This window comes from Euprymna scolopes, chromosome 44 (genome assembly GCF_053919585.1).
Source record: "Euprymna scolopes isolate OS-2025 chromosome 44, ASM5391958v1, whole genome shotgun sequence".
In the NCBI taxonomy this organism is placed as follows: Eukaryota; Metazoa; Mollusca; class Cephalopoda; order Sepiida; family Sepiolidae; genus Euprymna; species Euprymna scolopes.
This window is the reverse complement of record NC_136525.1, coordinates 16,397,772-16,421,536: the sequence shown is the minus strand read 5'-3', so window position 1 is coordinate 16,421,536 and position 23,765 is coordinate 16,397,772. Positions and strand designations below refer to the sequence as shown.

The 23,765-nt window shown below is 36.1% G+C and overlaps 1 protein-coding gene across 3 annotated transcripts in view; it reads left to right on the top strand.

Annotated features, from left to right (window-relative positions):
- LOC145268710 (protein zer-1 homolog) overlaps nt 1-23,134 on the top strand; it is a 159,134-nt gene extending 136,000 nt beyond the window's left edge. For all 3 annotated transcript variants that reach the window (XM_080124248.1, XM_080124250.1, XM_080124249.1), the window contains 7 exons: nt 1,423-1,513; nt 4,983-5,053; nt 9,375-9,422; nt 12,320-12,387; nt 14,414-14,602; nt 20,690-20,787; nt 22,580-23,134. In XM_080124248.1, the coding sequence (XP_079980374.1) occupies nt 1,423-1,513; nt 4,983-5,053; nt 9,375-9,422; nt 12,320-12,387; nt 14,414-14,602; nt 20,690-20,787; nt 22,580-22,917 (903 nt within the window). In that variant the 3' untranslated portion in view covers nt 22,918-23,134. The remainder of the gene's footprint in view (nt 1-1,422; nt 1,514-4,982; nt 5,054-9,374; nt 9,423-12,319; nt 12,388-14,413; nt 14,603-20,689; nt 20,788-22,579) is intronic.
- The last annotated feature ends 631 nt before the right edge of the window (nt 23,135-23,765 follow it).

Below are 23,765 nucleotides of genomic sequence, written 5' to 3'. Positions count from 1 at the left end.
ATTAAATAGAGGCGAGCTCCGTGGATAATTCGTAGATATTACAATTTATAGATGATATAAAAAGTTTTAACAAGTTGTGAAGCGAGCAAGCGCTTCTTTGAAAGAAGCCTTTCGTGGACATCGAGGAAAAGCGAACATACATACATTTTCGCTTTTATATTTATAGATAAATAGATAGATAGATTGGATGCAATATATAGTAATGATTTAAAAAGTATTAAAAAAGACATGCGCCACTATCGAGAATCGAAACCAAAACGTTCAGCTTACGATTTATTTTGCCTCTGCCGTCAATGACTGGGCTATGAAAACATGTTTACTGCAAGACTAAAAATTAAAACATGAGCCAACTACTATGTTATGCATTCGTAATGCCGGCAAATTTCATTTTTTTTTTAATTTTCACACTCTTGCACCGATTTTTCCAGGCTAAAACCCAAATATAAAGTTTTGCATGGATTCAAATACCTTATATATGAAGTTTCATGTCTTTAGACCAAAAACTCTAGGAGGAGTTTGGTAGGCAAAATTTGTTAAACAAAAATATATACGTGTACATAAATATATATGGAAACAATTTTGTGTTTACTTTAAACTTTTTACGCAAATATTATGCAAGTATAAATCATGTAGAATATTTGCATGAATATAATTACACGTAATAGTTAACTATAGATGATCATCCAATTAGAAAACCGAAAAAACTAATAGGGAATTAATTAAAATGAATGTTTAAAAGAATATGCAAATTAGCTAGATCTTTTGCTAGTGAATGCAATTCCACAACCCATATATAAGAAAATTGTATTTTCTTTTTAAATAAATAGAAAAGAGGGTTTTTAATATGAATATCAATACACACAAAAGAAAAACAAATTTATAGGAGTATAGATATAGATAGCGTCTCCTGTCTATATTGATAAATCAAACACAATAGACCACTCGGAAGACAACATTTGATCGATTATTGCTGAAATACAGTTTAATCTAATGCACAGTTTGTGAAAATTGAACCTGTAGATTACACCATAAGATAGGGGTTATATGTCAGAAATTGTATTTAAATGTTAAAAATTAATTTTTTGAATGACCCACATATTTGGATGATAAAAGTATTTTTCTTTGATCTATTTTTAAAGTTTGTCGCCTCTAAACAAACTTTACTTAATGTATTTATGTTCTGTTATTTTAGTCAACGATACGTTCTTTCCATCCATTTTTCGGATTTTTCTTTAGTTTTGTTTATTCATGGGGGAGGGGAATTATGGACAACCACCATAGATGATATCAAAATTTCCAAAAGAAGAAAAAAAAAAATTCTACTTTTCGTTTTTTTTTTGTTAGTTTTTTTTTTTTTTTCTTCTTAAAATTTTATATTTTCATGAAATTTTTGTTTATTTTATTTTATTTTTTTTTTTTCAGGCCATGTTGTCAATCGTAAGACGGAAACTAGAAAGTAAAGTCTGTGACGAAACTTTAGAGGTCTCTTGGAGTACAATGTGGAACGTTACTGGTAAGGAAAAGATGGTTTTACTTATAAACTTACCAGGTTTCGCAACTTTTCTTAAATTTTATAAGCTAAATAGAAATGTGTGTGTGTGTGTATATATATATATATATATATATATATATATTTTGAGTAAAAATAAAAATACAAACGATGGTTGATGTTATTTGAGAAGGAAAACCAAGAATTAATAGATATTAATCAACATTTCGTTCCTATTTCAGGAGACATCCTCAGGATTTTGTCGGAAAAATGCAGAAGAAAACGATCACAAACCACATGCGAGTGAAAAAGGGAAAAATCTTAACGTCCTTCCCATTCACATTTATAGATTCTACTAGACTTTAGGATTTTTTTCCTTTTTCACTCGCATGTGGTCTGTGATCGTGTATATATATATATATATATATATATATATATATACTGCATAATTTGTTGAGACACCGGTTCTTGTCAGATCACCAAAGTTAATCAACATTGAGCCTGATTAGTACCAGATGGGTGACCATTTGAGGTGCTCTCCGCTTATCTCGGCATTTGTTTCCAGTCATCCTGTACATACACTTCACTTGCCACTGGTATTTAGCAATGTTGACTCAGGGGTAATGTGGTTGGAGATTGCACACCTCCTGCCACAAAGATTTCACATGTGGGCACCCCTACGGTGGGTATCTATGGTCTGTCAGACTGAAGGAGTCTTTAATATATATACGCATAGGTATATATGTGTGAATGTGTGTGTGTGAATATATATATATATATATATATATATAGAGAGAGAGAGTTCATTCGCCCTTTGGAAGGTCTTGTTTTTAATCCTTCAGGGAGACTAGCCACCCTCTTCACCAAACAAGTCTGGTGGGGGAACCAGTTTAGTCGCCAACGGCCAACTAGCACCATGTATATTTGTGTGTGTATATGTGTATTGGGGTGGAGAGGGCTCCCGTAAGCCGTGGTGAAGGCAACCTTTCTAGGAGAAGCAAATCTCTGATTTAAAAAAACCATAAAGCGGGAGACCAGTACCCGCATTAAGCTGATCTGCAGTTTAATTTGTTGCTGGCTATCTTGCTCTTGCTTGTTGCTGGCTGTCAACATTTTGAACCGAGAGAGAGAGAGACTTAGCTGTCGTACAAAGCTAAGACTCTGTAACATCATCTTTGTATAGATACTCCCTCAGGCATTTGGGCTCATGGATTTTAAATGTCTGAGGGAGTGGCACTCGTCTGACAAGACGTTGCAATCATCATATACACACACACACACATATGCCACACCAAGCAAGTTATAGGTGTTCAAGAGTGATAAATCATGAATTTAATGAGGTTATTAAGAGTGCTCAATAGAAGAAGAGCAAGATATTTTTTTATTAATATAAACAAATTTACAAGGTTGCAACACTGGACATGCTAATGTTTCATTGGTTCCACATTCTTTCTTGATTTGCTATTTTGCTTCCGGCTACATTCTTCCGATGTGATTCAGGGTCTGCAAAATGAAGACTGATTCATAGTCAAGTGGTGGAATCCTTCTCCTCCAAGTTTGTTTCACCAGTCAAATATGACCATGGTCCCTGGCAAAATATATTTGTTTATTATTGGAAGAAGAGTTTCAACATTTTGGTTTGATACGATTTAACTTTTCAACATTTGAACAACACTCGTCTTAATCCTGTGATTGCTGGTTGAGCCAGAGCCATGATTGACGAAAAATCCCGAGGATCCGGGTCAAATACTGCAAGAGTACCAAAAATTCTACCAGTACCTGAAATCAAATTGAACCATGGTGGGAGGTGACAGTGGTTCAGTGGTTTAATGACATAGACTCATGACCTGGGTGTCTCAAGTTCAACAAAAATCACTTTCACTTAGGATGCTGGCAACCTTCACATACTCTCTCTCGTAAGTACCTGATGTCTTTCTCGAAGTAATTCTGGTTAGAAAAATATCAGAGACACCAATGCCAACAATAGAATCTTTCAATTCATTTGATACTAGCCTGGGTACCTGGCATTGCTCAGGTCCTTGTAGATGTGTTTTTGAGAGAAAAAAAAATTGTAGTAGGCAGGCAGGCTCGAACTTTTTTTTTTTTTTTTTTCATGTTCTTTTCCTCCTTCGCGGTATGAGTTCGAGCCTGCCTGTCTACTACCACTTTTTTTTATGCGGAACACGCGCCTCCAAACACCCAGGCAACACCGGGCATCCAAGCTAGTTAACGTATATAAATCTTTGCAATTTAAAATATGACTTATCTCCCTTACATTATTGGAGACATTATGTAGCATTTTTATATATTTTTTAAAAGATTGTTTCCTTCTTTGACGATAAACGTCTTTAATTTTTTAAAAATTTAATTAATGGAGGTGTGTGTAAGGATGTTGGTTGAGCAAAAAAATAGGAGTAGTAAGCAGACTCAAACCTGTAACGCGCCAGAGAAAACGGTGAAAAAAAAAAAAAGCAAACGATCTTATCAATGCGTCTATCACGATTGTGATGTCATGGGCGGTTGAAATAACATCTTTTATGCGACGTAGTTGATGTGAGGTTTGAATGACTTGAAAAACCCGACCTCTCCTTGTAGAAAAGTGCCCAGCTGAGGGCAAAGGAATTAAATGTTTTTAGCCAATTTTTCGATATTTGTCGTCCGAAGGGTCGAGCTTCAAAACGATACCGATCTCATGAAAAATCCGTCGCCTCTGTTGAAAGTTTTAGGCAAACATACATACATACATTTAAACAGACAGGTGAGAATTATATAATAGAAGATGATGATGGTTTAAAATGGGTTTTCTTCGGGGTGGGGGTGGGGTTCAATTTTTTTTTTATTGACGGCAGTTATGGATAATTAAAACAAAATTCCTGGATTCTTATTCAGAATTCTCCCATATTAAAAAAAATACAAAAGTGAAATAAAAATCTGCATGATGTACATACTTGTGCCAAATATAAAATATCATCCACCAAAAATCACATAAATTGATCAAGCAGTTTTATTTTTATAAAGAAAATAATTTTTAAGTGAATTTGAGTTTTTCCAGTGCAGACCTCCTCCGTCATGTTAAGAATGTCTTTTTAAAATTTTGCAAGTTTGACTTATTTGGAGTTATCTGCTACCAGAATATTTTCAAGATGTTGTTGTGAGATCATCTCTCATAATTCTCCCATAAAATTTGATTTTCTTAAAAATAAAACTACTTGATATTTGGTATACGCTATTTTCATTCCACCACAGGTATATACATAGTACAAATTTTTTTTTTTTGTTTAATTCCGGGCTAGTTTTTGAAAACTTGATTTGCATTTTAAACTGTACCAATTAATCAATAATTAATCAATTATTGATAACCTAATTTGCTTAACTAAACTGTACCAATACCTGATTTTTAAAGAATTGTATATGTGTGTATGATTTTTTTATATTTATTTTTTTCTTTGTATTTTTTTTTTTTTTTTTTTGCTCACTCTCCCATCCTTAACAGATGAAACTCCGTCTAACTGTGAAAAATTCATGGATGGAGATGGAATGGAATTATTTATTCAATGCCTCAAGGTAAATGACAACAGAATTCTTTATATCATCTGCATGATCTTGTTTTTATTTCATGATCGTTTTATATATATATATATATATATATATATATACCTAAACTGTTGTACAATTGTTTCTGAGATGAACAGACTTTATTAATTCCTAGTTTTCTCTTGAATTAATAACTAGCCTGGGTGCCCGGAGGTGTAAAAAAGAAAAAAAAGTAGTACTAGGCAGGCAGGCTCCAACACGTGACGCAAAGGCAGAAAAGAAAATGAAAGGAAACCTGATGTCTTACCACTACACCATGATGCGACCGGAAGTGTAAAGCATTCAAATTTAGTGATGTCAATCAAAAAGATGACTTGCAGAAATGGCGTTGTTAATGTGCAAAAAGGGAGCACTCTGGCAGTATCCAAATAAATAGTAATTGTCTCAGTATGAAGGGTTTCCCCTACATTGACCAAGGACCAATTACAGAACAGATACTACCCGGCTGGAAGGCCAGGTGCCAGTTCAATTAGTTTCACTTTATTTATACAATAGAGGAGACAAACAAACACTCGAAACAAGGGAATTTTTTAAAAGTATTAAAAAAAGATAGAGACGATGTCCGTTTGCGAATGTGAGATATTACGATTTAGGTAATATGCAAAAACTTCTCCGGAATCTAACCGATATGAGACTAGCAGGGATACCCGGCGTTGCCCAGGTGTTTAGAGGTGTGTGTGTGTGGGGGGGGGGGTAAGTCAAAGCAAAGTAATAACCCTGTTTAAATATTGTAAAAAAAAAAAAAAAAAAAATGTTAAAACTCTTTTTAAAAACATCGGAAAAACAAAAAAAAAAAAATCCGCGAACGTGATAGAAAAAAAAATAAACGAACGTGATGCAAAACGAACGATGTTAAAAACTTCTTAGCTGGGGTGCCCAGCATTGCGCGGGTGTTTAGAGGTGTGTGTGTGTGTGGGGGGGGGTGAGTCAAAACAAAGCAAAGTAATAACCCTGTTTAAGTATTGTAAAAAAAAAAAAAAAAAAAACAATGTTAAAAACTTCTTAGCAGGGGTGCCCAGCGTTGCACGGGTGTTTTGAAAAAAAAAAAATTTTGTGAAGGAGGTAGGCTCGAACCTGAATCCTTGAGGCGAAAACGAAAAAAAAGCGTGGTGACTTATCTTGACGCTACGAAGGTGGGGAATGAGAATGGATGAAATTTAATGATTAAAAAGTGAATTGACAGGTGCATAAATTTAATGAGGTCAAACATCAATCCCGCAGTTAAGTTTGACTGCGAGGCAGTTGTTTTGGTTTTGTTTACCCAAGATGTTGGGTTGGGGCAAAACCAGCTTCCCATAAAAAATGGGATGTCCAAATGAAAAACAATTGTCTGATATGACGGTTTTCACTGCATTGATCAAAGCTGATTTGCTTTCTGGATGTCCGCGGTGGGAAAGCCGAGGATCTGTGTTCGTTTCGATGTTTGTTTGGCTTTAAATAAAGTGAAACTAACACACGACAGAGCGAGCTAGCACGAATTTTAGAAAAGTCGATCAAAATAAATCTAGACACGATATGCATTCGCAAATCATAGATATTATTATCTAGGGAGTATATAAACAATTCTAAGACATAGTACACCCCCTCCCCGAGAACCCTGGAGATAAAACCCTTTCTTGGACATATAAAAATATGCGTGCCACATTTGCCTTTTATATATATATATATATATATAGAAGACTGTTCATCTCAGAAATGATCATACACCTAAACTGTTGTACGATCGTTTGTGAAGTGAACAAGCTTTATGAATTTCTAGTTTTCTCTTTGAATTAATAAAGAGTGTTCGTCTCAAAAACAATTTTACATCTAAACTGTTGTACGATTGTTTCTGAGATGAACAGGCTTTATTAATTCCAAGTTTTCTCTTGGAATTCATAAAGACTGTCTCAGAAACGATCATACACTAAAACTGTTCATTTTGAATTCTTGGAATGGATATGAATAAATAAGTAAGAAATGTTGTGTTTGCCTGGAAAAGTTTATATGAGTAATTTTAATTATTAAAAATAATTTTTAAAAATCCATTAAAACGTCATACAATGCAATTGAGTTTTATTAATTTTTGTTTTCAATTTAATATTAAAAGATATACTTCATCAAGATTTCAACAACAAAAAAAGTACAGTAAAAAAAAACCCTTTTTATTACTTTCCTTTTGGGTGTTTTCATTTCATCGGGTGTTAAAGTGGTTAATTATTAAAAATAATAAAAAGCTATTAAATTGTGTGTTTATCTGCAAAAGTATTATTTATATGAGTAATTTTAATTATTAAAATTAATTAAAAACCATTAAAAATGCCATACAACACAATTGAGTTTTATTAATTTTTTTCCTTTTTTTTTTTTTTTTTTTTTTTTTTTTTTCATTTCATCCGGTGTTAAAGTGAATATTAAATGAAAGATGGGTTATAGTTAACTAACGTATTTCCTAACTTTTAGCATAGTTCTACCGGAAGCAGTGAGAAGGCAAATTAGTTCCTTCACTTTTAAGGATTTTAAAGTTGTATGCAACATGGTGTTAAAACCAACATAACACGTGTTATTCTTTACACAAGAAAGAAATATTTTAATTTTATTGGCGAGGATGGAATTCCCAACGAAATATTACACCTCCTTCTTAAGAGTGTTAACCGAAAATGGATAACGGAACTTAAAGTCATCATGGGATTAAAAAGAAAACTGATATTTTGTTTGTTTTTTTATGGTTTAAACATAAAAGAATTCTTGGCAAAAATATGGTTCGATTTCAATCAGTTCCTCCACTTTTAGAGGATTTTAAAGTGGTATATAACATTGTGTTAAAAAAGACAGACTATCAAACGGGCATTCTCATTTGCTTTGTCTTGATCTTTCTCTGTCAACTTTTCTCTTTTACTTATATTGCGTGTATGCAATTTTAGCACTTCATGAGCTCATCTTTATACTCGCATTTGGGCTAACATTCGTCTTACATACTTGCATGTGTAGGATAATTTCATGCATTCAGTTGTGGAAAAATCCAAAGTGCTCAGTAACATATACAAGAGCTATATTTTTCATCAAATTACTATATGCTTACTTATGAGTTCAGTATCATTGGTTTCACCAGGTGTTATCAGAAGACGACCTGTAGACGCTGGTTTCCTGACCTAAAATGCACCAGACATTGACGTTATTGTTTTGTTTTTCATTTCCTTATGCAAAACTCAATCATGCGCTGCAAAATCAAAAACCGAAACCACAATTTTTCCTTTACAAAACAACCGAAGCAAACATCATGAATAAATATTCAAAGATATAAAGCTTATAGTCAGCTAACGTACTTCCTAACTTCCAGCGTAGCGCTACCGGAAACTGTGATAAGGCAAATCAGTTCCTTCATTTTTTTTTTTATCTTTCACACCTATATCTCCCTTGTACTCTTTTTAATGTTTTTTTCCAATCATTCTCTTTTTTTTTTATTTAATAGTCATTGAAAACTTTTTTCAGTTTTATTTTAATTAAGAATTATTGAAATTAGTTTTCTGTTTTATAAGAATTAATGAAAACGCTTTTTTTTAAATCTTTTAAAACTATTTTGGGAATATTATGTATTGGATACGTTTTTTTAATGTTGTTTGAAATTTTTTTTATTCTGGTTTTAATAATTTTATTTTTGAAAATTAAAAAAAAAAGCAACTTATTTTTATAATTTCATAAATATGTTTGTTATAAATGTCAAATAAAACAAAAACTTATTTTTAAAATTTTGTTATTAAAAGTGCAAATGAAGACTAATTGTTATTTTTATCTTTTTATAATTTTGTTGATTTTTATCTTTTTATAATTTTGTTGATTTTTATCTTTTTATAATATTGTTGATTTTTATTGTGTACTTTTCAATAATGTCCTTTTCTTATATTTTATTTCATTAAATCGCTTCACAATAAGAATGAAGGAACTGTTTTGTCTTATCATTGCTTTCGGTAACAGCCGCACCGGAAGTTAGGAAGTACGTTAGCTGACTATAACCATTGTTTGTGTTTTGTTCATATTTTCTTTGTTTTCAGACTATAAGCAATTATGTCGCCCGTGATAACAGATTGAAGATATGCTTTACTTGTTTATTTTTCTTTCATACTAATAATAATATTGTGGAAATGTTTAAAATGATGGGAATTTTCTTGGATTTCTTACAATATTTTGTGAATCTCAAACAGAATTTTATTATTGAACAAAAAACTGAGGCAAAATTCATTTGTTAAATTCAACTTTTGATTTCATCATTCAGGCTAAAATCTTTTGATTTTAATTTTTCTTTTTCGGACAGGAATTTCCTGAGAAACCAGAACTTCTCCGCAACATGATGGGCCTTATGGTAAACATTTTTATTTCTTGACGCACGATTTATCAGACGCTAGTGGGGGTGCTCGGCGTTGCCTGGGTGTTTGGAGGTGTGTGTTGAGCAAAAAAAAAAAAAAAAATGGTAGTAGGTAGGCAGGCTCGAACCTGTACTGTGAAGGATGAAAAGAATGTGAAAAAAAAAAGTGACGTCTTTGCTGTTGCATTAAGGCTAGTCAATCAAAAAGGGGGGAGAATGACTTGGGAAAATATCAGCCCAAAAAGCGATCCCTCCATGATACAAATATTGTGATAATCCATTGCCTCTGTCAAAACCAACAGGTGAGATTTATATTATAGACTAGCAGGGGTACTCCGCGTTGCCCAGGTGTTTAGAGGTGTGTGTGTGTGGGGGGGGTAAATTAAAACAAAGCAAAGTAATAACCCTGTTTAAATATTATAAAAAAAAAACAATGTCAAAACTTCTAAAAAAACACCGGGGGGGAAAAAAACAAAAAAAAAAAACAGTGAACGTGACAGAAAAAAAACAATTAAAAAACGAACATGATGCAATATGAATGGTCCGGCGTTGTCCTGGTATTTGAAAAAAAAAAAAAAAAGAAGAGTTTTTGGGAGGGAGCAAAGTAAAGTTTAAAAAGATACAAAAACCTGCACCACCGTTGAGGTTTGATACCACCTTAATTGACAATGAATACAATGTTGATGTGAAAAATAATTTTGAAAAAATACTGATGTGTGAAGAGGAGAAAGTCCAACTGAAATATGCGAAACAAGTAAAAAGAATATCATACAAAAAATTGTCAAGGAAAAAATCACAAAAAAGAAAAAAAAAATATGGAAAACAAGAATAAGAATATCATACTAGAAGTTGTCAAGGAAAAATCAGAGAAGAAAAAAAAATATGGGAAACAGGAAAGAATATCATACTAGAAATTGCCAAGGAAAAATCACAAAAAAGAAGAAAAAAAAAGGTTCTCATGAATTCCTAACAAAACTTTGAAGGTCCTGAATATGACCTTAAACTATATCCGATGGTTAGGCCCCAGCTTGTGGGCTTTGAGGAGTGTGGAGCCAACTTCTAATTTCCATTGCTCCCAGGTCCACTCTGATATGGACTGGTAGCACCTGTTAGGGTCCCAACTATGGGATAAATAGAAACCGACTTAAATAAAACAAATATACTCTATTAAAAAATTGTTCTTCAAAATCACTGGATTCGGCATTAAATAACCTGAAAAGGGTTGATATGCCGTAAAACAACAACCAACCAACCAACCAACCCTTCTACATAGAAAGAAGTAGAAAAAAGAAGAATGATCAAAGCAAATGTCGTTTTCAATCCCTTCAAACCAGAAGTCAGGGTGGCATACAAAGAACAAAATGCAGTCGTCCAGAGAATGATAAATAAAGAGAACAGCAAACAATTAGAAGACAAATCGGTCACGAACTTTGGCTAACACTTGCATCTGCTACTACAGTAGGCCATCGTACCTGGTCAGTACTCATTTGGGACATGGCAAATTTTCTGGATGAAGCTGGTCCAACTACTCCAAAACTAGTGCCAAAAAAAGTACAAGTATTCTTGACCATCCTATAATTAATCTAAGAATTGTCCCTTTTTATTTGAGACGTCATAAATGGACAAAGTACCATAAAAAAATTGAATTACACCAGACTCCCCTCCCGAGGACAAGAAAATCACTGATCATCGCTTTCATGTTGGTAATATTCATGCTAAGAGCGTTACTTCCATAGCATTCATTCAAATCTTTAAGATTTCCTCCATTGTTTCACAGGCAAATATTAAATCATCAGCGTCGATCATCTATGAGAATCAAATTCTTCACGCAAGCAAACACACAAACGGATGACTTTAAGGCAACCACAACTTTTAACTCTGCAAAATGCAGTTGCCTAGTGAATGATGTGGAAAGACAAACATTGGAAAATTGATGAACAATGCAAACAATTAGAAGACAAATCAGTCACCAACTCGACAAAAGACCTATACAACGTTGTCAAAGATTTGACAAGACAGTTCAAACCAGCTACTAATGTATGTGTATATATATATATATATATATATATATATATATATATATATATATATTCAGGTTTAAGGTGTTCAAAAGTCGGAACTAATGAAGACAACGAGGTTGTTAAATAGTGCTCAATATAAAAAGCAAAATATTTTTATTTTATTAGTTGAGGGTAAACAGTTAGATATGGTCACTACAAATGGCCATCTGTTTCAGTCAACAGTTCAGTGTCAGGTAAACAGTTACATATGGTCACTACAAATGACCATATGTAACTGTTTACCCTCAAATAATAAAAAAATAATATATATATATATATATATATATATATATATATACACACACACAAGATGCTTCCACAAAGTCTGGCTACATAATGTAGCCAGACTTTGTGGACACCCTGTGTATGTGTGTATATATATATATATACACACACATATTTGTTTATATAAGTAACTGTGTAGATGCAAATGATGTCTACATACACAAAATGTCTGTGCAGATCCTTACAATGCACAAATTACAGATGCACTTTAACTTCAACCACGCACATACAGCGGAATAGATCCATTGACCAAAATAAGCATACACACCATCATGCACATCCTGCTCTCTAAGGTCATCAGATCTAAAGCATTCTTTAAAACGCATATTTCACATCCATTACGTCATTCTCATACCATCTCTCTCTATGCATGTTGGCAACCTTCAGTGGCTAGATCTCTTTTCCATGTATCACGAACACATGCTTATTCGTTGGTTGACAAACTGAAGAATAATATAGCTTGAACAAAGACCAATAAACTTTGTTTTGTTGTTCAACTTTGTACGTTATTTCTACTTACCCTCTTCTTTCTTTCCTCTCGTTCCACAGGGTAACATCTCTGAGGTGAAATACTTACGGCCACGGCTGATGAAACTGAAATACATAAGTAAATTCAGGTAAGTAGCGTTTAAGATTTGTTCATTTAAAAGAAAAAAAAAACAAAAGTATTCATCTCTTGTGGATTCTCACTCATTTTTTTTCGAAGTTGCAAATCTCAAGGAAAAGACAGACTCAACCAAATGCAACATATTGTAGGTCAATCCTCAGAACCACCTCTGAATCAGATCCAATCAAATCAGCTGTCCTGGCTTTGTCTTCCTCTTAAGATTTTCTATTCTGCCTCTCTTTCTCTGGATCTTTCACCATGAGCCTCTTTTCTGCGCGTCTTCCACCTCGCCTTTCAAGAGGGTTGCAGGCTTCCTTTTTAGGAATAATCTTCCATCTTGCCTTTCCTCTTTGTTTGGTCTTTCAACTCGCCTCTTCCATCATAGTGTCCTCTGCCTCGTCTCTCCTCTATATGTGATCTTCTGCCTCATGCTTACTTTTCGGGGAGAATGGGGGCTTACTGCTTCTGGCCCTCCTTTCTGAATCTTTTTCCTCGGCCCTCCTTTTTGAATCTTTTTTAGCGGCCCTCCTTTCTAAATATTTTTCCGCAGGCCTCCTTTCTGAATCTTCTTCCGCAGCCCTCCTTTCTGAATATTTTTCCGCGGCCCTCCTTTCTGACTCTTCTTCCGCGGCCCTCCTTTCTGACTCTTCTTCCGCGGCCCTCCTTTCTGAATCTTTTTCCGTGGCCCTCCTTTCTAAATATTTTTCTGCGGCCCTCCTTTCTAAATATTTTTCTGCGGCCCTCCTTTCTGAATCTTTTTCCGCGGCCCTCCTTTCTGAATCTTTTTCCGCGGCCCTCCTTTCTGAATCTTTTTCCGCGGCCCTCCTTTCTGAATCTTTTTCCACAGCCCTCCTTTCTGAATCTTCTTCTGCAGCCCTCCTTTCTAAATATTTTTCCGCGGCCCTCCTTTCTAAATATTTTTCCGCGGCCCTCCTTTCTGAATCTTTTTCCGCGGCCCTCCTTTCTGAATCTTTTTCCGCGGCCCTCCTTTCTGAATCTTTTTCCGCTGCCCTCCTTTCTGAATCTTTTTCCGCGGCCCTCCTTTCTGAATCTTTTTCCGCGGCCCTCCTTTCTGAATCTTTTTCCGCGGCCCTCCTTTCTGAATCTTTTTCCGCGGCCCTCCTTTCTGAATCTTTTTCAGCGGCCCTCCTTTCTGAATCTTTTTCAGCGGCCCTCTTTTCTGAATATTTTTCCGCGGCCCTCCTTTCTAAATATTTTTCCGCGGCCCTCCTTTCTGAATATTTTTCCGCGGCCCTCCTTTCTGAATCTTTTTCCGCGGCCCTCCTTTCTGAATCTTTTTCCGCGGCCCTCCTTTCTGAATCTTTTTCAGCGGCCCTCCTTTCTGAATCTTTTTCAGCGGCCCTCTTTTCTGAATATTTTTCCGCGGCCCTCCTTTCTAAATATTTTTCCGCGGCCCTCCTTTCTGAATCTTTTTCAGCGGCCCTCTTTTCTGAATATTTTTCCGCGGCCCTCCTTTCTAAATATTTTTCCGCGGCCCTCCTTTCTGAATATTTTTCCGCGGCCCTCCTTTCTGAATAATTTTCCACGGCCCTCCTTTCTGAATCTTTTACCACGGCCCTCCTTTCTGAATCTTTTGCCCCCCCGGCCCACCTTTCTGAATCTTTTGCCTCGGCCCTCCTTTCTGAATTTGCTGCCCCCAGTCTTCTTATTTGGATCTTCTATCACTGATGTTACATAGGGTTGTATATCCCGCATTATGTAATCTCTTAGGTTTTTAAAAGGTCAAATTTTGTTTATTGTCCTAAACTATTTTTGTCATCGTAAATTCCTAACCCAGACCAATCCCACTTGTTCACAATTCCGCTTTCATCGCCTTTTATTTACGGTTTATTTTCCGTTACCTCTCACATATTTCACTCGTCTTTATTTAACTTTTTTTGTTTCAAACATTAATTTTTTTTTTTTTTTTTTTTGGCTTAACTATCTCACATACCTTCCCATCACAACGTCTCAATCTGTTACACTGTCATTTGTCACTCTCCGTTTTTATAAACTTGCATCTTTTCTGCTTCCAGTGAACTGTTGAATTCTACGAGTGATGGAATTGAAGTTAGCTACAATGCAGCTGGAGTTTTGTCTCACATAGCTTGTGATGGACCGAAAGCTTGGACGATTGAGGGCCCACGACGATGTGAGGTTCTCAAGACTATGGTCAATGTCATTGAAAGCTGGGACATTTCAGCAAAACGCAATATTAATTACAGGTTAGAATAATCTTATTTTTTTTTAATTTTAAAAAAAGATTAAATTTGAGTTTTGTAAGTGTATTTATTTTGACAAGGTCGACTTGTTGGAGACTTGGAGGAATGGTATATCTATAGCAGAGCAGTTTTCTTGTGGTCAAATTACGGTGTATATCTTGAAGTTATTCCCTACTAAAGAAAATAACAGGTCGGATAAAGTATGAAAGAGCAATTTTGAGGTCCTAATGATAACCATTAAATAAGCATCATCTCTTGCAAGTAGGCGAGTTGGGGGAGGCGCTGATGCTAGCACTGGTGTAGTTGTGAGTGTTCAGACAGCTATTTCTGGATTTTCCTGGAGGTGTGACATGAAGCTGAGTCCTGCTACCACGCATTTTTTTTTCCTGCAACAATCCTGCACCACCCCAAAATCAGCATTTGACAAGAATCTCATGATTATATCTAGCTATTATTTTTTTTCCTACTCTTTTTCACGCTAAACAAAGCATATTGCCATTTGGTGGTAAGAGGCTACTATTTGGAATCATGCCTAACAACGGATTATGGGGAGTTGAGCAGCAAGATGTCTGTTTGCAGTACATTAAAACTTCTAGAATATGAAAGAGCGATTATGAAGTCATTAAAGTAAGCATCATCTCTTGCGAGTTGGCGAAGGTGCTAATGTTTGGTGTAGTTGTGGGAGTGTTCAAACAGTTATTTCTGGGTTTTCCTGGACGTGCAACATGAAGCTGAGTCCTGCTACCACACATTTTGTCTTCCTGCAGCAATCCTGCCCCTCCCCACCCCCAAACCAGCATTTGACAAGAATCTCGTGATTATATCTAGCTATTTTCTTTCCTACTCTTTTTTTTACACCAAACAAAGTGGTAAAGGACTACTATTTGGAATCATGTTTAACAATGGATTATAGGGGAGTTGAGCAGCAAGATATCTGTTCACAGTACATTAAAAACTTCTGGATTTCAATACCATCCGGGAAGCAGGAAACAGAGAGGTAATTCCAAAGTCTAGCAGTCCGAGGGAAGAAACTATTAGTGCAGAAGGCTTTCCGGCATCTGGGGACTTCTGTAACCCGACGTGTGTGTGGCTCCTCGACAATCGCCGGCTCCCAACGTCGTGTACTGTGGATTTTTCGTTCCACTGTTCTTCTTTTGGCCGGATCGTCCTTTTCCCATTGGCGACTGTTGATAAGAACACACGCGGTTCACAAAATAGAAAAATGAACAAAGGAAAAACACAAACGCCAATGTTCACATATAAATTGACTGTTGGACTTGTGAGTATGTGTGTCTTCCCCTGTTCTATCGATGTTACATTTGTCTATCTCTGTTTCACAATCAACTCTAAATGTCAAATTGTAGTCGTTATAAACTCCCATACGATGTCTAGCGCATCTAGTTGTCAACTGACTGTTCAACTTCCATCCGCTCTCGAACGCATCTCGATCTCAACTGTCACTGTCCCCTCTACGCTGGTATCACTGGTCGCCCACCCCATCCTGGTTACCGGAAGCTGCCCTTCCCTGTTTTATCAATAGGTGTCTATTGTTATTGTTAGCTACTTCATATCTATTGTCTATTGTAGGATATTTCCGATTTCTTTGTTTACCCTCACCCCCCTCCCTCTAAGCACTTAGTGGCTTAAATCCACCCCAGGGCCACTTTATAGTATCACACTTCAACAATGAAGAGGTGGAATTTTACTGCTTGTCAGGTTGGTTGGGATTATGTAAATCGAGGGGGACACAAGTGCTAGGAGTTCATCAGAGCACATTTCATTGAAATACTTGTAAAACGGGCACAGGGATTCAACATTGTTGTGATGGGACAAAAGTTGGAGCTTTATTCGGATGATTTTGAAATGAAAGAATATAAAAAAACATTATCCATTGTCTCCTAAACACTCTATATGTTGTCACCCTTACTGATTTCATCCACAAAGTCATTGAACCAGCTCCTCATCAAGGTTGGAAAAAAAACGATGCGAAGGTCAGCTGAAAACCTGGATCAGCACAGTTGAACCCGAGCTGATCCTGATCATCGCTTTTATCTGCTAGATCATCGTGATTGACTAACACTTGTATCTGCTAGATCATCATGATTGACTAACACTTGTATTTGAGATGTCAATTTTATTTGAGATGTCATAAATGGGCAAAGTACCATAAAAAAATTGAATTACACCAGATTCCCTTTTCAAGAGCATGAAAATCACGTATCATCACTTTCATGTTGGTAATATTCATGTTGGTAATATTCATGTTGGTAATATTCATGTTGGTAATATTCATGTTGGTAATATTAATGTTGGTAATATTAATGTTGGTAATATTCATGTTGGTAATATTCATGATAACAGTTACTTTCCATAGCATTGTTTCCAATCTTTAACGAAGAGTTCCTCCATTGTTTCACGGGCAAATATTAAATCATCAGCGTAGATCATCTATGAGAATCAAATTCTTCACGCAAGCAAAAACACAGATGCCTTTAAGGCAACCACGATTATCGCCCTTTAATTCTGGCAATATCATTCTTTGCCACAAGAGGGCATAACACCTTCACTTCTGGTCTGTATCATTCACTCTCTTTTTGCTTTACCTTGATGGGTCGAATGTATAGTGTACAATTAAAGTAATTCTGCTAGTCCGTCTGGTATTCGATTTTTTTTTTTGGGGGGGAGGGGACTGGCAGAATTACGTAGTATAATTGTACACCATACATTCGACCCATCGAGGTAAAGGGAATAGTGCCATTATCTAGTAACTGACCTGTGCAAAAATCAGTTGTTATAAATAGAAATGATGTAATAGTCCTATAAAATGACCTATTCTCACAACAAATGCAGATACGACGAAAAACACTCCCCGTTTTCGGTGACAGGCAAACTGATGTTCGACCTCTCGTCAAGGACTCTTAAGGCGAAAACGCAAGTAACTGTAAGGTATTATCTTGAGTTAGTTATTTCTAACAGTTTTTTTTTGGTTATAGAAAAATACAATTTTTTTTTGTACCAAGGCAATTGAATATCAACAAGTTATTGCATTCAAAAAACAAATTCAGTTATAATTACAAATATAATAAAAGGTAACTAGCGTGACCTGTGGAAATCTAAGAATTGTCCCTTTTTATTTGAGACGGCATAAATGGGCAAAGAAATCATTTAAAATGAAAGTTCACAGCTGGGTTGTCTCCCCTTGATCTGCTATTTTCCATTTGTGTCTTAGAAGCTTTGTTCAGGGGGCTTCATACAGATTGACTGAAACAGATGGCCATTTGTAGCGACCATATCTGACTGTTTACCCTCAAATAATAAAAAAAAACTATTTTGCTCTTTATATTGACCACTAGCTAATAACCTCGTTGTCTTCATTAGTTCCGACTTTTGAACACCTTAAACCTGAATATATATATATATACATCAGTAGCTGGTTTGAACTGTCTTGTCAAATCTTTGACAACGTTGTATAGGTCTTCTGTCGAGTTGGTGACTGATTTGTCTTCTAATTGTTTGCATTGTTCATCAATTGTCCAATGTTTGTCTTTCCACATCATTCTCTAGGCAACTGCATTTTGCAGAGTTAAAAGTTGTGGTTGCCTTAAAGTCATCCGTTTGTGTGTTTGCTTGCGTGAAGAATTTGATTCTCATAGATGATCGACGCTGATGATTTAATATTTGCCTGTGAAACAATGGAGGAAATCGTAAAGATTTGAATGAATGCTATGGAAGTAACACTCTGAGCGTTAATGTTACCAACATTAAACTGATGATCAGTGATTGTCAAGGGAGTCTGGTGCAATTTAATTTTTTATGGTACCTGTAAACTTTGGTACAGTGTACAGAAAGTCTACGTCTGCTACTCTGGCATTCTTGAACATTCTTCATTCATTTTATGACTATTGCTAGCATTTGGTTCCCCAATAGTAGTGATGGGACGATTCCAATATTTTTTCCAGTTTTGATGTAATTACCAATTTCAATCCTTTTAAAATATGGCATGATGGTCTTCCCAGGAAAATCAAATCATACGGTATCACTGGGCGAATACTTAACATAATTAAATCCTTCTTAAAAAAAAAAGAGACGTATCAAGGTTGTCCTCGATGGCCGTACATCTAAACATTATGATATTGATGTGGCTGTACATCGGGGGGGGGGGGGGCGATCCTTGGACCTTTATTATTTCTAATATTAATAAATCTAACCTCCCTGATAAAATTGTCTCTGAGATGGGTATATTTGCTGATGACATCACATTCTATAACGGGCACAAGGGGAAAAGAATGAACACATGTCTAAGGAAATGGCAGAAACACTAGAGAAAGACCTTCAATCTGTAGTGGAATGGGGGCAAAAATGGATGGTCACATTCAATACTGCCAAGACTAAGCTTGTTTCCTTCAATAATTACAAGAAACCTTCTCTGCCACCAATAGGCATGTTTAAAGATACATTACCTGAAAATACTTCTTTCAAACTCCTCGGCTTAACATTCACAAGGAACATGAGTTGGAACAGATACATTGAGAGCATTGCCAAGGCTGCTGCGAAGAAGGTGGGCTCTCTCTACCATGCTAGAAAGTTACTTACACCTGAAAGTATCCTGTACCTCTACAAGACCACCATTCGCCCATGTATGGAGTATTGTTGTCACATTTGGGCTGGTGACTCTGCTACTAGTCTCTCACTCCTGCACAGGGTTCAAAAAAGAGTCTCCAACCTAATAGGTTCTGAACTTTCATCTAAGCTTACGCCTCTTTTGCATCCCTCTGCCTGTTTTACAAGTATTTTAATGGTAGAAGCTCTGACGAACTACAAGCTCTTGTATCCCCTCGACGTAAATACCTCCAACAAACCCGATAAGCAGCAAAATCCCACCCCTACACAGATATCTCTAGATGTAATAAAGCCTTCTACTTTAATAGTTTCTTCCCCAGAACTGCTAGACTCTGGAATACCCTTTCAGGTTCCTGCTTCTCCAACTGTACTGACATGCAGAAGTGCAAATGTAATGTGAACAGACATCTTGCTTCTTAACTCCTTATATAATATCCTTGCAACTTATGTCCCTGATAGTAGCCCCCTGCATGAAAGAGACACTGTGCCTTGTTTAGGGTGAAAATGTAAAAAATAAAAAATTAAAAAATGTAAAAGAATTTGAAGCCATCGAATTGTCTTTTAATTTATTTTCAGGTATTGTAAAAAAAAAAAAAAAAGTTCCACACGGAGATTCAGCACCTTTATATACGACTTCTGCCAGCACTATACAGCTTTGGGAGTAGCGATAGACAGATTCTAAAACTTTAAAATGATTTTTGGAATCTTTTTTTTTTTTTTTTTTTTTTTTTTTACATGGGTGTCACCACTTATCAAGGCCCAGAGGCCACTCAAGGATAAGGGTTAATAGGTATACATTAGTCATTGTGATTTTAGCATAGTAAACAGTGGGAATTTTGTAACTTGGATTACTTAGGGGGACGATTCAATTAGAACTTGTTCACATTGGACTTTTTCTTTTTTTTTTTTTTTTTTTCATAGGTATCAACACATTATCAAGGCCAAGAGGCCACTCAAGGATAAGGGTTAAAGAGTGTACAGTAGAAATTGGACAATATAATAATCATTAGTAATGAAAATTTGTTAAATTTGATAACTTATATGGAACGGCTCATCAAGAACTTATTTACGTTAGACTTGAAGACAACCATATTGTAGTCAGCCGGAAAGCAGGAAAACGGAAGACAATTCCATAGGACCTCAAACCACTCTATTTTATGCTTACTGACACAGCATGGATTTTCACCCTAATGCTGGCCAATAGCGGAAGCCAATGTCACAGAGGAAGAGAGACTCAAGGATCTTGCTCTTCCCTGTGTTAGTTTATACGGGTCTATAAATGCAAGAAAGTATGACCGACATGATCAGCATCACACTGGCATTTAAATTTACAAATAATCTTGCTGTAGTGAATATATAAGACACACACCATCCTCATCTCAAAAACATTTTAATTGTTTTTGCTGCTTGTCTCTATGGTATATGAATTTTAAAAAAATAACGTGATTTTTCCTTTTTCTTTTCAAACAGATCGTTTGAACCGATATTGCGGCTTGTGCAGGCTTATGACACACCCGAGGCCCAACATTGGGCAGTTTGGGCCTTGTGTAACCTTACTCATGTCTACCGTAAGTATTTTTTTTTTTATTCCGAGTGTTATTGTTGTTACATATTTACATTATTATTTCCTTAATTTTTGTGAACTATCTTGTGATATGACTTTTTGATAATGGTAGTTGATAAGTGAGAGGTCTGGAGAGTGCTGGATGTGGCAGTTTTGTCATTCAATTTCTGCAGGGTTGGTTTAGCAATGTGCAGACAGGCATTGTCGTGGAAGTGAATTGGGCCATTTTTGTTATCTAATGCTGGGTGTTGTTGTCGAAGTTTCTGATACATTTCATCCATATGTTGACAGTACTTCTCGGCTGTATTGGTTTCGCCTGCATTAAAAAAAAAACTGTAATGGACGAAACTGGTCGCAGACCACCAAATGGTCAGCATGACCTTCTTTTGGTGCAACTCTGGCTTCGAAAAGTGTCGTAGAGTTTTGTCGGCATCTAACCACTGAGCTGAGCATCACCGGTTGTCATAAAGAATCCATTTTTATCACAAGTCACAACCTGGGCCACTCTTGTTGCATTCTTGTTGCATAAAAGAAGGGAAGATAACGGCATTTCTTTTCGTTCTTGTCCAGTTCATGAGGCACCCATTTATCAAGTTTTTTGTCTTTCCAATCTCTCAAAGTGGTTCGAAATTGTTGTATATGTTAGTCTAATTCAGAAGCAAGTTCTTGAACAGTTGCACGTAGATTGGCTTCGACTAAGGCTCTTAATCACTTGTTGTAAACATCCAATGGCCGACCACTACGCCCATCATTTTCAAGACTCCTCGTCACCAGAAAACTTTTTTCAACCACCATTGTACTGATGGTGGTTCCTCGGCAAAACACTTTGTTGATATAATGAGCTGTTTTCAGCAGCTTTTCAGCCTAGCTTGAATTGAAATAAGAAAATTGTTCAAATTTGCTTTTTTCCCCCCATCTTGTATTCTAAAAATAAGACAAAATTGTTTTAAATTGGGCAGGAGCTGCTAAAAACAGTCTATCCTGCCTTGACAGAGTACAAAACAGACTTCGTAGCTTGGTGGGGGATGCCCTTTTCTCTTCCATGCAACCTCTCTCCCACAGAAGAGACGTTGCGAGCCTGTCTCTGTTTTATCGTTATTTCCATGGCAAGTGCTTGTCTGAGCTCCATTCTCTGCCCCCCCCCCCCCGCCAATCTTTCACGAAAAACATCCGACTAGCTGAAACCACTGTCAATAATTTTCCCCACTCTTTATCCGTGCCTAAATCAAAACGTAGATTCCATGAACAAAGCTTCTTTCTTAGAACTGCACGGCTGTAGAACTCTCTTCCGCTTGCCTGCCCCCCCCCCCGAATTCAACTTGGATGTTTTCAAGTCCAACACAAACAAACTCCTGATGAACCGCCCCCTTAAGTAATGACACCTATCAAATCTCCAATACTAACTATTACTACGATACTATCCCACTGATTAGTGTGCATACAATAACCCTTATCCCGAGTGACTCCTGGGCCTTGATAAGTGGTGACCCCCATGTAAAAAAAAAACAAAAAAAAACGATTGTAATTTAAACAATTAGATAGAGTGAATAAGGTTCTTTAAAATGATATATAAAGTAAAGGTATTATAACAAAAACTTATTTGAAAATATTTAATTTGAAATTAAAATTAAAAATTCACCAAGAACTTTCTTATCAACCTAATAATTTCATCCTAACAAGTAAGTACGTAATGTTTTCATATGAAATGCATTGGTTTGAAAGATTACTAATCCACACAAGCACCAAGTTTTACTTGCAAGTTATTTATAAGTATTTTTTATTTTTTTCATCCGCAGCCGAACGCTACTGTACTCTTCTCGAGAAAGAATCTGGGGTGGAGATCCTGATGGAGTTGGTAACCGACATCCGTCCTTACGCCCGTATCAAGGATCTCGCGTTGAAGGTCGTCAATCAGATTACTGAGTATAAGAATAAGACGAGTGAGACAAAGGAGACATCTGTGTCGTATGTTGATTCCGAGATGACATCAGATGAGGAGGAAGATGATGAGGATGCTGTCGAGGAGGAGATAGTCGAGGAGGAGGAGGAAGAAGAAGAGGAGGAGAATGTTGTGCCAGTGGAAGGGGAAAGGGGTGACGAGAGCGAAGATGAACTGATGGTGATGCTTGGGTAAGGCGTCGCGAGGTGGAGGAAAGTGTGGTAGCTGTGGTCCCCCGCTTATCCCAACTTTATTCCCTTCAATACTTTTTTTTTTTTTTTTTGTACTTTTAATTTATTTGACCCTTCTTTTGTATTTTTTGTTTTTTATTTGTTTTTTGTTTTTTCTTTGTTTTTTTTTAATTTCTTGTCACTATTTTTATCAAACACTACCTACCCACCCCCTCCCCTTTCCTCTTCATCTCTGTTTTGAAGAAAGAGAAAAAAAAATTATAAAAACTTTTTCATTTTTCGTTTCCAGATAATTAAGATAAAATTTAGAACAAATGATCAGGTGGGGGGGGGGGTCGAATGATTTCAAATCATGATTAAATTGTAATGTCCCCCCCCCACTGCTGTTTTCCCGCCCCTGCTCCATCTGGTGTGAGTATCTTCACCCTCAAACTTATCCTGCTTCCTCCCTAATTCTCCTTCACCCCTATCCTTTCTTGTCTTTTCCTTTTCTCCCTTCCGTATGTCACCCATCAAAACTCCTGGTTTCAATATCCAACTTCGTCATTCGATGAAGAGATCTACCTGCCCTTGTCATCCGAGGAAGAGTTACCTGCCCTTATCATCCGAGGAAGAGTTACCTGCCCTTGTCATCCGATTAAGAGTTATCTACCCTTGTCAACCGATTAAGAGTTACTTGTCCTACTCATAATGGTTAATTTTATTTGACTTTGTCAAATATTTTTTAACAAAAAAAATTAAGAACTGTTTTCCTTACATTCCCATTCTTTTTTTTTACCATGCATTTTCTTTTATCTTATATACATGGAAGTTTTAAAATTCAAAAACAATGCGGAAAGGATCGGAATCACG